The following is a 15,671-nucleotide window of genomic DNA, read 5'->3' on the forward strand; positions in this document are numbered from 1 at the left end:
TAAATATATTGATTAACAAAAAATTTAATTTAAACTGAACAGAGAGATTAAAGAGTAAACAAAAAAAAACAGTGATTAACTAATATAATTTTCAAAATAAAAAGATTAAGTAGTTAGTTTTATTAAAATAGAAGGACTAACTAGTAATTTTTTCAAAAGAACAATCGTTAGCTAGCTAGCTTTGGTGAGGGAGGTGTTAATAGAGTGTGTCTTTTGTCCACTCTGCATAAATTCCAAGGTTTTTGAGAATTTTCTTCGTTTTCTTTTTGGAGTAAACTTGTGCCGACAGCCATATGAGGTAAGTGAAGGAAAAAAGAGGAGGGGAAAGCAAATGGGATTCTCTCACTTCTCGTCGTTTGTTGCTTTGACTCTATGTGGTTATTGGTGTGATGCTTTATTATGTGTTTAGGTTTGAATAATCTTTAGCTTATGAAGAAAGAAAATGGACCCCTGGATTTTCAGCCAATATACAAGATCAGTACGTTGGCAAATGGACAGTATTGATTCTAACGTCTATACCTAGCAGTTTTGCTTCTAAAATTGTTCTTTTGTAGACGATTTTTCCCAGCCTTTATTGAGCAGAATCATGTGAATTGGGGAATCCTTTATTTAGTATTTCAATAGAAAATTTGATTCTCGTTACATTACGCTTTTCAAATATAGTCTAGTTTATTATGAATCAACACATTAAATTTATTTATTAAATATATAAATTTATGTATTTATATAATTCATAATGAATAGAATCTATATAAGAATTTCTCATAGCCTAAAAATTAAAAATAACTTCTGGTTTTTGATTTTTTTTAAACATTCTTGAATTTTGATCCTTTGGTCGTGAGCTAGGTTTTGGCTGAACAAAGGAAAACCAATTGACCGCAATGGTACAATTTCCAATTACAATATTTTCTACTTGTACGTGCGGTAGAAAATCTCTGATGGAGTTGTCTCCTGAAACGTAATAAACAAAAATTTTCACTACCAGATTGGAAATTTTCAAAAGTAGCCATGAGCATAGATTTTGTTATGGAATAATAATAATAATAATAATAATAATAATAATAATAATAATAATAATAATAATAATTTCTTGTGTATTTTTATTTTTGGATTCAATGGAGACACAATAGATTAGATAACAACTGATGGGCTATAGATTGGAGGTAGCCATCTTTCTTTCTTTTGAAACCAGATGTTGCAAAAGAACTGAAATATATATTCATAGAATCTTGATGATTTCAGTTATTTTTCAGTTTTAAGAATAATTTTTATCGTCTTTTAGCATGGCTATGAAGCTCTTTTTGCAGGATGCCTGGAAAAAGATCAGGTGAAATCTGTTTCTCTCTCTCTCTCTCTGTGGTATTGAAATACAGGGCTAAAGAAGAACGTCTTGTAGGTTTCAAAGGCGGTGGAAATTCAGTGTTTGCTACACCAACTTCTCCTCTAACCAGCTCCCTCAATGGTCAAATGGGTCACATCCTTTCATGTCCTTATCCTTGAGTAAGTTTTGTCATTAAGACCAAGTATTTTGATAACTATTTTGTGATCACATACTGTTGTTGGATTTTTCTTTTTTAACTATAAATATTTAACGATTCTAGAGAACAATCTTTATCGATTCCATCTGCATTTTTCAAGCACAGTAGTCAGTCTGTGTTAAGTATTAACAGTATTTGCCATTTCTCTTGTAGGCTTAGGCAAAGCTTCAATTGCTATTACAACTTATAAAAATATGGTGTTTCAATTTTTGAGATTTTTCAGGCATTATTGATATTTGAAGAGGATTAAATATAATATTTTTTTTCTCGAGATCTTATCAAAATGTATAAATGATAAATTAATAAATCATAAATAAAATGATATAGTTAATATAAATTCAATTTCATATAAATATTAATACAATAATCACCACATAAAATATTTATATGATAAATTAAGCAAGCTACTTATAATTCACAATATCACTTTACTGCAACACTAAGAAGAGAAAGAAAAAAAAACTTATACATGATCATATTTATGCTCATGTACGTGATATCTGGCTAGGTAGATGCATGTCTAAATTTGTATTCCTCTTTGGTACATTTAAAATTGCATTATTACTGTCAAATGAATTCTAGTGTCAGCTTCAATAATAGAGTGAGATTTACATAATTATGATAACAGAGGTGGGGAGATGGAGAGAGAAAGGTGGCCTATTAGAGATGTGGTTGGTTATAATGCAAAATCATTGTGCACACGTGGAAAGAGACTCCTATTTTTAGAATAAGGCACAGGATGTAGATCCATACCCAACTCACAATATATATGATCATAGACCCTACATTGCATCAGGCAGTTACATTAAAAATCAACCATTCTCTCACCACCTTCATTATGAAATTGCTGTCATTACAGGTGCTTCACTGCCCTATCATGGTGCCCTTATTTCCTTCTCTCAGAGTCTTCTTCCTTCCTTAAATAAATCCACAGAGTAGCTTTATTTGGAAAGAATATGCTCTCTAAGTATACCTACTTAGAATAAGACACTCTGTTATGAGTATTCTTGAGTGTTCTTGTTACTTTCTTTTTAAAGTAAAAAAGCTGCATGCTGCTAATAGTCATTAGGTTTGCATACCGTGTTTCGTCCCTCTTAAGATAAGCAAAAATGATTAAATTACATTCTCTTCGTCACAAAACCTCTCGAGGCTTCTGATCATGAGGTGGGCTGAAGTTGAATATGGTGAAAAGATAGTGCAATTAGTTTACGTAATTAAGGTTGTCTTCATAGGATCATTTACATCTTAATTTGTTTAATCATGGTGGGCTTAGATATTTTTTTAGAGGGGTAGGGGTGAGCTTGTGTGTATTCATTGGTTAATAAACTAATTCATGTTTGATAATTAAAGAGATGGATGTAATAATTCTAGTGGTTAGTCTAATTGATAAATGCATTTGTTACTAAATTTATTGATTGGAATTTAAAAAATTAGGAGGTAAACTCTATTTAATGTAAAGATAACTTTATAATATATAAAACAAAAGGTCACTCAGTGCCCGAAATATTTTATATTTATAAATTCTAAAGAAAATTGGTGTATGTAATCTTATAGTTATTTCATATTAGATGATCTGTATATTATAAATTGAGTAATTTTACCATTATAATATATATTCTTGCAATTTTGATATCCTCACACGTGATTTTATTTATTTATTTATTTATTTATTATTAATGCAAGTTGATTTAGCAATTTGTGCCTAATAATTCGCAGTGGACGTGAGTTATTATAAATAAAGACATCATACGTTGGGTGAAATAATTAATGGAATTCAAAATTGATGGACATTGAGCAACATTTTCTGAATAAAAATTGGCTAATATTGTTATACAACAAAATTTGTATGCAATACATAAAAGCATTATTGCATACAAATTATTTTGTTGGAGTATTTTTTAGGGGGAAAAAAAAGCAAAAATTTGGTAGGAATGATTGAAAAACAAATATCACATTTTTTCAAAAGATTTTCAATAAAATAGTGATTTTTATGAATAAAATTTCCTTTTTTATGCTTATCAAATTAGAATTCATGTTTGAGAGAATACAAACTTCGTTTATCAACTTATCAAAGTAAATAAATATTATTAAAAAAAGTTCTTAAATTTAATTTATCATAAATTTATCATATATTTTATTATGAATCGATTATAAATATAAAATTATATCGATTGTGATAAATTAAAGAAAAAAATAGTTTATCTTTAATATATTTATATCTCATAATTTATTGTGTCTGAAATACTTACTCATACATATTGTTTATAATATTTTTTCAATTGGCTTATCAAGCCATATTAATATACTCATTTTGTTGAATAGATTATTATAAGATTCTCACAGTTAACTTGTCATGAAAGAGTGTAAGTCAAATACCACACGTTATTAAGGGTATTCTTACAATGAAACTGTGATATGTAAATTCTATTATAAATATATAAGTGTTTATATATTTTCTTTGATTTACTCTTACTATCCTTATAATTTTTTCTAAAAAAAAAAGTCCACAAATTGAAAATGGGTTCTTAGTAGTGGGAAAGTTGGTCGGAAACTTCACAAAAGACATGTTCATGTTGTTATATATAATAATTAAAAAAAAGAATTTTTTATAATAATTAAAAAAATAATACGTAGAACAAAATATAGAAGAGATCCATGCACAGAGTGACGAAATAAACCCTATGTTGCGTGCATGGCATGTGTTCCGCTAGCCATCAGTAACGCGCCACCTGTTCTTCGATGCCGACTTCTTCTTTTCAGTGTTTCTTCATTTATTTTTTTATTTTTATTCCTTTGTTTTTACCACCATTAACGTGAAGATTAAGGCTGTCATTGCTTAAATTCCAATACTGCCCTCCTTGTAATGTTTTTCTAATTCACCACTGTGTCATCCAAATATTATATTCCTAAAACTTCGTTTGTTTGGAAATGAATAATTTATACATAAAAATACAAAAATATTTTTTTATTATTTAATTATGATATTAAACTAATAATGCTTGTTTATTTAATTTATATATAAATATTTTTATATTTTAATAAAATTATTAAAATCTAAAAAATAAAAATAATTTTTCTTAAAAAAAAGAAAGTTATATTTTTTAAAAATAATTTAATTTTTCTTTTTTATGAAAAAAATATTTACTATTAAATGTTCTAAATATTAAAAAAATTTTAAAAATATAAAATAATTTACGTAAAATAAATGGTGTCTAAATTGTGGAATTTTATTTTTTTTATCTTTCCTTAGCCTTCTTTTTTTTTTTATTTCAATGGAATTTAATATAAAATTCAGCTTTTAAATCTTATTAAAAATTTCCAATTAAAAAAAAATTGAACTTCAACCATTTTTTTTCAACAAACTTCTACCATTTGTTCAACAAAATTTAAACAATTTAATATAAAATCCCTCTTTCAATTTCCTATTTAAAAAAAAATAAGTTTTTTAAATTGTAATTATATATTTTGTTATTTGTTGTGATTCAATTGATTTTAATTATATTTGATCATACTTTTATAGAACCATGTAAAAATTCCTTTTTTTTTTCAAGTGATAAGTCATAAATGATTTTCATTTTATTTGCAGAATTAAATAGACTATCCCATTCTATTTGATGAACCAATTGCATTAGTTATTACAGATTTGCAAACACCAAAAATGGAATTCTCAAGTTAAATTTTAGGGTTTCCTAAAGACATTAATTTAAATCAGCAATTCACTTATGTTGGCACTTATAATGTGTCAAGAATTAGTTTAAACACAAAATTAAACATCAACATTAGTTTTGTGGTACTGTAGTTGTTTTCAGAGTTATAAAATCTCGAGTTCAAGTTTCAATTGAAACCAATTATACTAAAATAAAAATATAGAACTTTTATATGTTAACCTAATCTTTTAATTAATGGTATAAAATCACACACTAGATTATGTTCAAATAATATAGCATCCTCACTATTGTGGCACATTAACGTATGCATATCTAGTTAATAATGGCCTTCAAAATCACAATGATCAATAGACAAAACGATGATAAATCAAAAACAAAATTTTTAATAATATTGTGATATATTCTAGTATATGATGTTAATTATATGCAACATTTTTATTTTATTTATTTATTTATTTTAATTTAATCAATACTCAAATTTGATATCTTATCATTTTGAAAATTTTTGAAATTAAAATTTATAAATAACATTAAAATCATAAAATATTCAAATTAATATATATATAATACCAATATTTTAAAATTAAAAAAAATTATTTTATATAACTGTTGTATATATAATAATTGATTATGTTGAAATTCATATGAGATCTCTTTAATATGACCATAATAAAATGACCATAATAAAATCTTTATTCACGTAAGGTTATATTCTAATTTAAATAATAAGTTTTTTTAATTGAAATTAATTTATTATAAATTTATAATATAAAATACTATTAAATAAATAAATTATTTCCCCTAAATAATATATAACTCAACCGTGGAAGCCGCCGCCATGTATAGACCGCAGGGATACAATCTGCATAAAGGAGGGAGGGGTAAATTTGTCATTTAATGAGGCGGAAAGGCCTAATTGTTTTGCTAGCAAATGGGAAGCTGCCACGTGATAGTAGTTTGTACGGACATTAATTAGAGGGGCAGGAAGAAGAAAGATTGTATATAAATAGTAAAGGCGCAGTTAGTGGTTGGATCGGAGGGAGGCAACCAAATCTTGATAATAGAAAAAATGGGAAGGTCTCCCTGTTGTGATGAGAGTGGTCTCAAGAAAGGTCCCTGGACCCCTGAAGAAGATCAAAAGCTTATCAAATACATCCACAAACATGGCCATGGCAGTTGGAGAGCCCTCCCCAAGCTTGCTGGTATGAATATATCTATTTTAATATGTGTCACTCCTTGATTCCTTCTCTGACTAGATAGCTAGCTAGCTAGCTAATATGCACATCATTTTTGCAGGTCTTAACAGATGTGGGAAGAGTTGCAGATTAAGATGGACTAACTATTTAAGGCCAGATATTAAGAGAGGAAAATTTTCCCAGGAAGAAGAACAAACAATTCTCAATCTCCATTCAGTTCTCGGCAACAAGTATATATTCAACTTCATCTGTTCTCTCAATTTCCCTTTTTTTTTTTTCTCTTGGGATTTGATTTATTTTCTTGTTTTTTACTAGATGGTCAGCAATTGCGAGCCACCTGCCTGGACGTACTGATAACGAAATCAAGAATTTCTGGAATACCCATCTCAAGAAAAAGCTTATCCAGATGGGTTTTGATCCTATGACTCACAGGCCTAGAACCGATATCTTCTCTACCTTGCCTCATCTTATAGCTCTGGCAAATCTTAAGGAGCTTATAGATCACCACTCATTGGAAGAACATGCAGTGAGACTACAAGCAGAAGCTGTCCAAACGGCTAAATTCCAATACTTGCAATATCTCCTTCAAACTCAACCTCAGCCTTCGGCTTCTGTTGTGACAAGCTCAAACAATATAGCCTCCACTACAACGAGCACTTTCAGTGATATGGAAACTTATAATCTTTTGAACTCACTCGTTTCAATTAAGGATAGTCCAGTTTCAAGTTCAATTACCCAGTTGGATTTATCATCAACGACCTCTCTTCCAGGTCTTACTGATTCTATCCCTTTCTCTCATTTACCTGACTTACAAATCCCTTGCAGCTATCAAACACCACTGAACAAGAACACAATTGATCAAGCTAATGCTCCTGAGTTTACAGTGTTCAGCCAAGGAGATAACTCTCCAAACTCTCTTTGGCTTTTTTCATCTTCATCAACTCCATCTCCTCCTTCGGTTGCTCCTCCGCTTGTTACACATACTACTTCTTCCATCAACACTATGGGGGATACTTCTAGCACTACTATATCCAGCTATGGAGGTGAAGCTTCTACAGTTTGGCAAGACCTTCTCCTTGAAGATCCTTTGTTTCATGAGATTGCTTAGCTTTTTTAGATATGTGTGAAAAGGTTTGGAGTTGATTGCACTACCACTTCACTGTGTAATACCACAACATTTTTTTTTTTTATCTATATTCTGTTCACCATATACATATTTGGTACACATTAACACACTGCCTACACTCAATAGAATTGCATGTTCTTGTTTAATTTAGGTGCTTCTTCTCATTATTTGAATTTTATTTTTCATGGCCTGATCACCAAACTAATCTTTTCAATTCAGACCTAAGGAACTAATTTTATCAAAACATTTTCCTCCTAGTTAATTATCATTAATTTTTTTGGTAGTGGACATATTAATTACTTACTATTATCTTCAAAAACAGGTTTTTTTTTTTTTAATTTAATATGTATATATTAGAAAGATATGATGAGACACATATAATTTTTCTTATTTAGACCCGATATATCATGAACTCAAGACATACATATATATATAGTGAGATAAACTTATTAAATATATGGATCTCATATATTTGTGTATTGTGTTTATAATAAATTGGATCTAAATAATAATATTCCTAGAAATAAAAATAAGAGGTAGTACCTGCATATGTGTCTGTGTCTATTTTAAGCTATATATAACACTAGATATGATCGACAAGTCTAAGATAGTTGGGCTGTGAAAATAAAATTAATTAAGAAACATATTTTTCATGCATATACATATATAGTATTATTAATTAATTGATTAAGAGACTGAATTACATAATATATTGATCTGTTTTCTTTCTTAATCACTATATATTTCTTTCATCTATGCTGGAAACGTGTTGACAATACAATTAGTCTTCAATTGAACAAACACATATTCACTAGACATCATATAATTGTCAATAAACTGCAGATAATACCTAATAAAATTAGTTCGGTTGGTAAAGATGAAAGTTCTATTTCTTAGCAATCAAAGTTTGACTGTTAGGAAGCACTATATGATTATTTATCTTAAATGCATCAGTCTAATGTGGATATACATCTTTAAAATCGCTTCTCAATGTCTAAAAATTGACTAAAAATATCTATAATAATAAATATTAAAAAAAATACATAGAATTTTTTTTTGTTTTATTCCTTTTGTAGAAAAATCTCGGAATCATAAAAGGAGACATAATTATAAATTAATACCATCTCTCGGTAATTTTGCAAATGAATGAGGAGAAAACTAGAATAAACATAAGAATAGTATTAAAAATTGTAGATTAAAGGGTGATTTATTGGTAGAGCATACAGAGAAGTCATGATGTTCACACATGGGAAAATGTATGAATAGTTGATATTGGAAAAAATAATATATATAATGTGGGCAAGTTAGGATCTAGTCATTGACCAAAACATTATGATCTACACAAGCCAACCACTCTAAAGGAAGTAGCTCCAAACTCCATGTCGATCACTGTCTTTCTCGGATTAAATGTTTTCCGTGTTCATAATAATTTCCTAAGACAGAGAGAGGGAGAGAGAGAGAAAAGTTGACCAAAGATCATGTCAAAAAACTGACGTAAAAGGATCCTTCAATGATAAGAGGGACCCCAAGTAGTTAGGAAAGACAAAAAGCTGGAATTTTATGACCATCAATGATAAATTGATAATGGACGGATTGCTGCTCTATCTCTATTCTAGCCTTGGGTTGCACCACCGTTTTATGCACCCAATATTTACCTAGGATAACCCTAGCGACAGGTAGATTGGGAGTTTAATGTTTATTTAATGCACCAATTAGTATGAAAAATTACAATTCTACTTATAAACTATATAAGAAATAGCTTTAAAGGGGTGCAAATTATATTTAATAAATGACAAATTGTAATTCCTCATACTAGTGATATATATGTCTTAAATGAACTTTAACAAATGTATATTTACCTCATTAGCAAAATCGTTAATTTTTTCTGCTGATTAATTCTTATTATGTGGTAATAGGTTGGGTCAACGATTATGAAGAACTCCTAAATTTTAAGAGTTTACAGCCTAATTAAATGTTCCAAAAAATTCAAAGCTATATCTATATATTTTTCTTCTCATGTGCCAAGATATACATCTTGATTTTCAATCTTAATGGCTGTGGGTTTAGGATTTTTCTCGTCTAGATTTAGTACATCATAGATCCAAAACACAAGATATACGATGAGATCTATTTATTAAATACATAAGTCCTACATATTTGTATCTTGAATCTATAATAAACCGGATTTAGACAAAAATTTTTCATGAATTTATCTATATTTGCATGAATTAATATAATGAATGCAATATTAATTTCCAATGAAATGGGAATACCCTGTTTACTTCTCATTTCTTAAAGGAGAAAAAAGCGCAAAATAGCTATTTATATATATATATATATATATATATATATATATATATATATATATATATATATATATATATATACATTTTTTGAGGCACAAGAGGCATTAAACCGCATAATAATTTTTAAAATTAAAGGTGGTAAACATATTGACTTGAATGGATTTAAGTTCGCTTATTTTGACTTTGTCATTTTGAATCTCATTTTTTAATTAAATTTGAGTTTAGTTTTTTGGATGGTGAATTGATTCAGATTATTCATCAAATTACTTGAATCAATTTATGGATTATACGTTATTTCATATCAAAATATTAACTTTATATATATATATATATATATATATATATATATATATATATATATATATATATATATATATATATATATCAAAATTCAAGTTAATTGGATGAACTCAAATAGGTTCTTGTCAGACTTTAAAAATAAATAAATTAACCCTAAATTTTACGAGACATTTAAATTTAAATTATTTTATCAAATTACATTTTTATCTAATGGTTACTAAACTTATTCTCATATAAGGTCAATAGAGCTTGTATTAAATACACCCTTATTTTATCTAATTTCTTCCTGATTTAAAGGAGTGTGAAAGACCAATTGCCTAAGAATCTTTATTAGGTTTGGGTGACTTTATACCATTAATAAATGCTTATTCAAGAATGTGAATACTAGGTCTTTAAGCCTTTACAGCAAGAACCAGATTTCAAGGGTCAACTTTTTGGATTACCATCCTCTATTTTTTCATTTAATACAGCAAGTGGTATAAAATGATCAATGACTTGAGGAAGTCACTGAATGATTGTTGTGAATAGGTTGATCTAATCTAAGAAAAACAACTTTAACGCAAAGAGTAAAATTAAGGATTATTAGCCAACAATAACTAAATTAATGGTTAAACTAAATTATAAAATTTTTGAATTCACTAAGTTATTCTTCTATATCCGCTTTATGGTTCAAAGAAAACCAGTTCCTTTGGAGTTGATGGCTGCCCTTTCCAACAATACATTTTTCAATGATCGAATCTGAATTCTTTCTTTAGAAGTGCAGTGGCCTTATCATTGACCAAATGCTTGTTGGTAACGAGATTACAAAGTTTAGAAGGTAACAAACATGTTAGTTGAGTTTGAGTTATTTGGGTTTGTATGTTTTTTAGTTTATATATTTTTTAATTACATTGTTTTGAATTATTTTATTAATTTGAATGGCTATATACATAAAAATTTGGGTCAAATTTATATTAATTTGCTAAATATTAATAATATTCAGCACAAATATTAAAGTCATTAAAAAATATATATTTTTATCTCATTTAGTTTTTAAATAAAAATTTATTTTAATTTAATCAAATCCAAATAAGTTAGATTTGAATTAAATCATATGAATTACTAAATATTTCTAATTTAACCTATAAATTTTTGAATAATTCAAATTCATATATAATTTCAAATTGAATGCAATTTGAAAAAAAATATAAATTAATTCGAAAATTTTCAGTTTAAGTCAAGTTAACCAATTAAATTAGAATGAATTAAAAAAAATACCATATACAAGTGAATTTATTCTTTATTTTATTAATTAATGTTGGAATTTTTGAATTAAATAGTTAAAAATATATCAATTTGATTGAAAAAAAATTAATATAGTACTAATAACCCGTTAAAAAAAAAAAAAGGAAAAACTCTAAAATGGCTCAATTTCCCAAGTGAGTAGTTAGAGTGTGTTCCTTTGCTAACAAGGGATTGACTCTATAACCCATAGATTAACCTCACTACATATTCATTAACAATAATCTGAGACTTTTATGTATGCCATGTTATAGTAATTAGAATCCAAAGGCATTCTAACACTAATTAATTAATTTTTTTTTAATTAATTAGCTTCTCTATGAGCAAACTAACCTTCGAGCTGTTGTGGAAAAAGAGTGGAAATTTATTAAGTCAACAAAGTCGTGCTTGTCAATGCAACATTTTAATTGTATTTCTCAAAAGTCTTACTCGAAAAATTAATATACAATTTATTACCTAATTCTACTTTTTATTTTGGTTTGATATAATTAATGAGTTTTTTTTTATTTTTTTTAATATAATTAATTTAATTGAGATTCAAACTCAAAATCTAATAACTCTAAAAAGCTTATTATTTTTATTTTAAAATTATATATATTTTAGAGGCATGCAGTATTTTAAAAATAAAAACAAAATAATTAAATATTAAATTAAAAATGGATTAAAAGTGATTTCTAATATCTCTCTCTCCATGGTTGTCCCCTCCCTCTTTAATCATTCTTTGCTAATTGAAACATCCGTCAAACTATTACATGGAAGAAAAGTGTTGAAGACTGTCGACAAGGTCCAATTGTTTAATTTGGGGTTGTTTCCATCAAAATTTATTAATCCAATTAAGCTTGGCTCCCCCTTGCTCATATTCACTTTCAATTTTTTGTAGCTAACCGATGTGGGACTCCACCCAAAAACCTGACCTAGAAAACTAAACAATCAAGCAAACAAGACCAAAACATAATCAGTAAGTGCAGGTCAAAAAAAAAAAAAAAAAAAACCCAAAGACTTTAAGATAACACTAAAAGAGCTAAAACTCCAGCAATGAGACTATGGTAGTACGCAAACGACCCAAAGAATTCTAAAGTGAAAAATGTAAGGACCCAACACCACATCAATGTCACTCCAAACCATAAAGAAACAACCCCTAAGCTTTGTAGCTTTACAACAATTAATGCGACAGGGAAGTTAAGAACCATAACCAAGATAACCAACCATCAGGAGCATTCCTAAGGATTCTTAAGTAATAGCTTACAACATTCACAAAACCAAGGAACTGATGAATTAAAAACCATAAACATGGTACATCCTTTATTTGTAGGCACAAGTATCCTTTAAACTTTTGATATAGATGATAATCCAGAGGCCACTAACACCAAAGTTGCTTCCAATTAAGCTAGATCAAATTCAGTTGATTCCATTAGGCAACCCATTTAACCTCTTTAAGCGCGATGTAATTTTTCTTAGTTTATGCCTCTTACATAAGATCTCAGTATTTGATTACAAAAATAAAATATTAAGAAAGAAAAAAAACATGGTGCAAGCACCTCCCTTCAAAAGAAGAATGAGATATGGCAAGACAAAATGAGGAAACCTGTCCCACGTGAGGAAACAACTGTCTTGAAGTAAAATAGAGGTAAGCAAAACACCCAAAACTTCACAGCAATAAACCCTATACTTTTCATTACAAAACCAATAAACCTGAAAAAGATGGATTATTTTGTGAAAGAATTTTTGGGCCTATAAAAAGTGGAATTTGTGCTTGTGGAAATTATCGAGTAATCAGGAATGAAAAAGAAGACCAAAAATTTTGTGAACAATGCGGAGTCGAATTTATTGATTCTCGGATACGAAGATATCAAATGGGCTACATCAAACTAGCATGCCCAGTAACTCATGTGTGGTATTTGAAACGTCTTCCTAGTTATATCGCAAATCTTTTAGATAAACCTCTTAAAGAATTAGAAGGCCTAGTATACTGCGATGTGTGATTTGATCGAATTGCAGTTTCTGATTTTGAAATGAAAAGCGTCATCCCATTTAATCGAATTGGGATGTCTGGATCTAACATGTCTCTTGAGAGGAGTAACATGAAGCTCGAATTATGGGGGTATTCAATACTCCCCAATAAAAGAGGAATTGGTCTATGGTCGATGCAGTAAAAAAAAAATAGGAATTCATTGGTGTACCTAGTGAAACCCGATTTCTTTCTTGTGTTTTGTTGTTTTATTCATTCCCTTTCATTTTATTTTAGAAATATAAAGATACTATGTTTATTCTCAAGTAATCTTATATGTAATGGTTACAGTATTATATACTTCGCATATAGTCTTAAATAGAATCGTGTCATAACCGTCGAGCGAGTTCGGGACCTAAAAGATCGAATAGAAAGAGACATAGACAAGTAAATCCCTTATGAATTCTAAGGTACTGGGAATTTCTCATTCGAAGGGAAGTAGACTACTCAAGAATTTCACATTTCATTTAGGTCGTAATTGTGAGAATTGAATAAGTTGTGATAATTGAATAAAGAATTCAGAAATTCTAAAAAAAAAAATGGAAAAGAAGAATGAATCAATGAAAGCTTGCTTGGTATTCATTGGGAACTTGAGTAAGGAGTAGCTCTTTTTGGGGTTTGTTTTTATCGATTTTGTTTGAAAGCAGGAACTCTTTTCCTTATATTTGGTATAACTATTTGAGCCGGATGAGAGGAAACTTTCATGTCTGATTTTGAAGGGGGGAGACTCTATAAGATCCTATCCCAATTTTTCTTTTGCTAGGCCCATAGCTAAAAAACCTACTTTTTTACGATTACGAGGTTCATTCAAATATGAAATCCAATCCTGGAAATACAGTATTCCACTTTTTTTTACTACCCAAGGCTTGATACATTTGAAATCGAGTAATTTCTACAGGTGTTGGTGGTATCCGAGTACTATTAGAAGATCTTGTTTTGCGTATTATTATAGTTTATTCTTTGTTAGAATGGAAAGAATTAGGGGAAAAAGGGCCTACCGGGAATGAATGGGAAGATCGAAAAGTTGGAAGAAGAAAGGATTTTTTGGTTAGACGTGTGGAATTAGCTAAGCATTTTATTCGAACAAATATCAAACCAGAATGGATGGTTTTATGTCTATTACCAGTTCTTCCTCCCGAGTTGAGACCGATCATTCAGATAGATGGGGGTAAACTAATGAGTTCAGATATTAATGAACTCTATAGAAGAGTTATCTATCGGAACAATACTCTTATTGATCTATTAACAACAAGTAGATCTACACCAGGGGAATTAGTAATGTGTCAGGAGAAATTGGTACAAGAAGCCGTGGATACACTTCTTGATAATGGAATCCGCGGACAACCAATGAGGGACGGTCATAATAAGGTTTACAAGTCATTTTCGGATGTAATTGAAGGCAAAGAAGGAAGATTTCGTGAGACTATGCTTGGCAAACGGGTTGATTATTCGGGGCGTTCTGTCATTGTCGTAGGCCCCTCACTTTCATTACATCGATGTGGATTGCCTCGCGAAATAGCAATAGAGCTTTTCCAGATATTTGTAATTCGTGGTCTAATTAGACAACATCTTGCTTCGAACATAGGAGTTGCTAAGAGTAAAATTCGGGAAAAAGAGCCAATTGTATGGGAAAACTAAACAATCAAGCAAACAAGACCAAAACATAATCAGTAAGTGCAGGTCAAAAAAAAAAAAAAAACCCAAAGACTTTGAGATAACACTAAAAGAGCTAAAATTCCAGCAATGAGACTATGGCAATACGCAAATGACCCAAAGAGTTCTAAAGTGAAAAATGTAAGGACCCAACACCACATCAATGTCACTCCAAACCATAAAGAAACAACCCCTAAGCTTTGTAGCTTTACAACAATTAATGCGACAGGGAAGTTAAGAACCATAAACAAGATAACCAACCATCAGGAGCATTCCTAAGGATTCTTAAGTAATAGCTTACAACATTCACAAAACCAAGGAATTGATGAATTAAAAACCATAAACATGGTACATCCTTTATTTGTAGGCACAAGTATCCTTTAAACTTTTGATATAGATGATAATCCAGAGGCCACTAACACCAAAGTTGCTTCCAATTAAGCTAGATCAAATTCAGTTGATTCCATTAGGCAACCCATTTAACCTCTTTAAGCGCGATGTAATTTTTCTTAGTTTATGCCTCTTACATAAGATCTCAGATATTTGATTACAAAAATAAAATATTAAGAAAGAAAAAAAACATGGTGCAAGCACC

General features: G+C 29.2%; 1 protein-coding gene and 1 pseudogene across 1 annotated transcript; both read left to right on the forward strand.

The window, feature by feature from the left end:
* Positions 1-6,180: 6,180 nt before the first annotated feature.
* Positions 6,181-7,674, forward strand: LOC110631496 (transcription factor MYB92-like). Its single transcript, XM_021779338.2, has 3 exons — positions 6,181-6,408; positions 6,503-6,632; positions 6,718-7,674. The coding sequence occupies exons 1-3, from the start codon at positions 6,276-6,278 to the stop codon at positions 7,508-7,510; spliced, it is 1,056 nt and encodes a 351-aa protein (XP_021635030.1). The 5' UTR covers positions 6,181-6,275; the 3' UTR covers positions 7,511-7,674.
* A 6,288-nt stretch (positions 7,675-13,962) lies between these two features.
* On the forward strand, positions 13,963-15,061 carry LOC131169389 (DNA-directed RNA polymerase subunit beta'-like; annotated as a pseudogene).
* Positions 15,062-15,671: the final 610 nt, after the last annotated feature.

This window comes from Hevea brasiliensis, chromosome 10, assembly GCF_030052815.1.
Source record: "Hevea brasiliensis isolate MT/VB/25A 57/8 chromosome 10, ASM3005281v1, whole genome shotgun sequence".
Lineage (NCBI taxonomy): Eukaryota > Viridiplantae > Streptophyta > Magnoliopsida > Malpighiales > Euphorbiaceae > Hevea > Hevea brasiliensis.

Bases quoted from the DNA above. Each gene is read 5' to 3' on its own strand.
- LOC110631496 (XM_021779338.2), top strand. From the start codon at position 6,276: ATGGGAAGGTCTCCCTGTTGTGATGAGAGTGGTCTCAAGAAAGGTCCC. The intron at 6,409-6,502 runs GTATGAATATAT...TCATTTTTGCAG, and splicing joins AGCCCTCCCCAAGCTTGCTG to GTCTTAACAGATGTGGGAAG. The intron at 6,633-6,717 runs GTATATATTCAA...GTTTTTTACTAG, and splicing joins CATTCAGTTCTCGGCAACAA to ATGGTCAGCAATTGCGAGCC.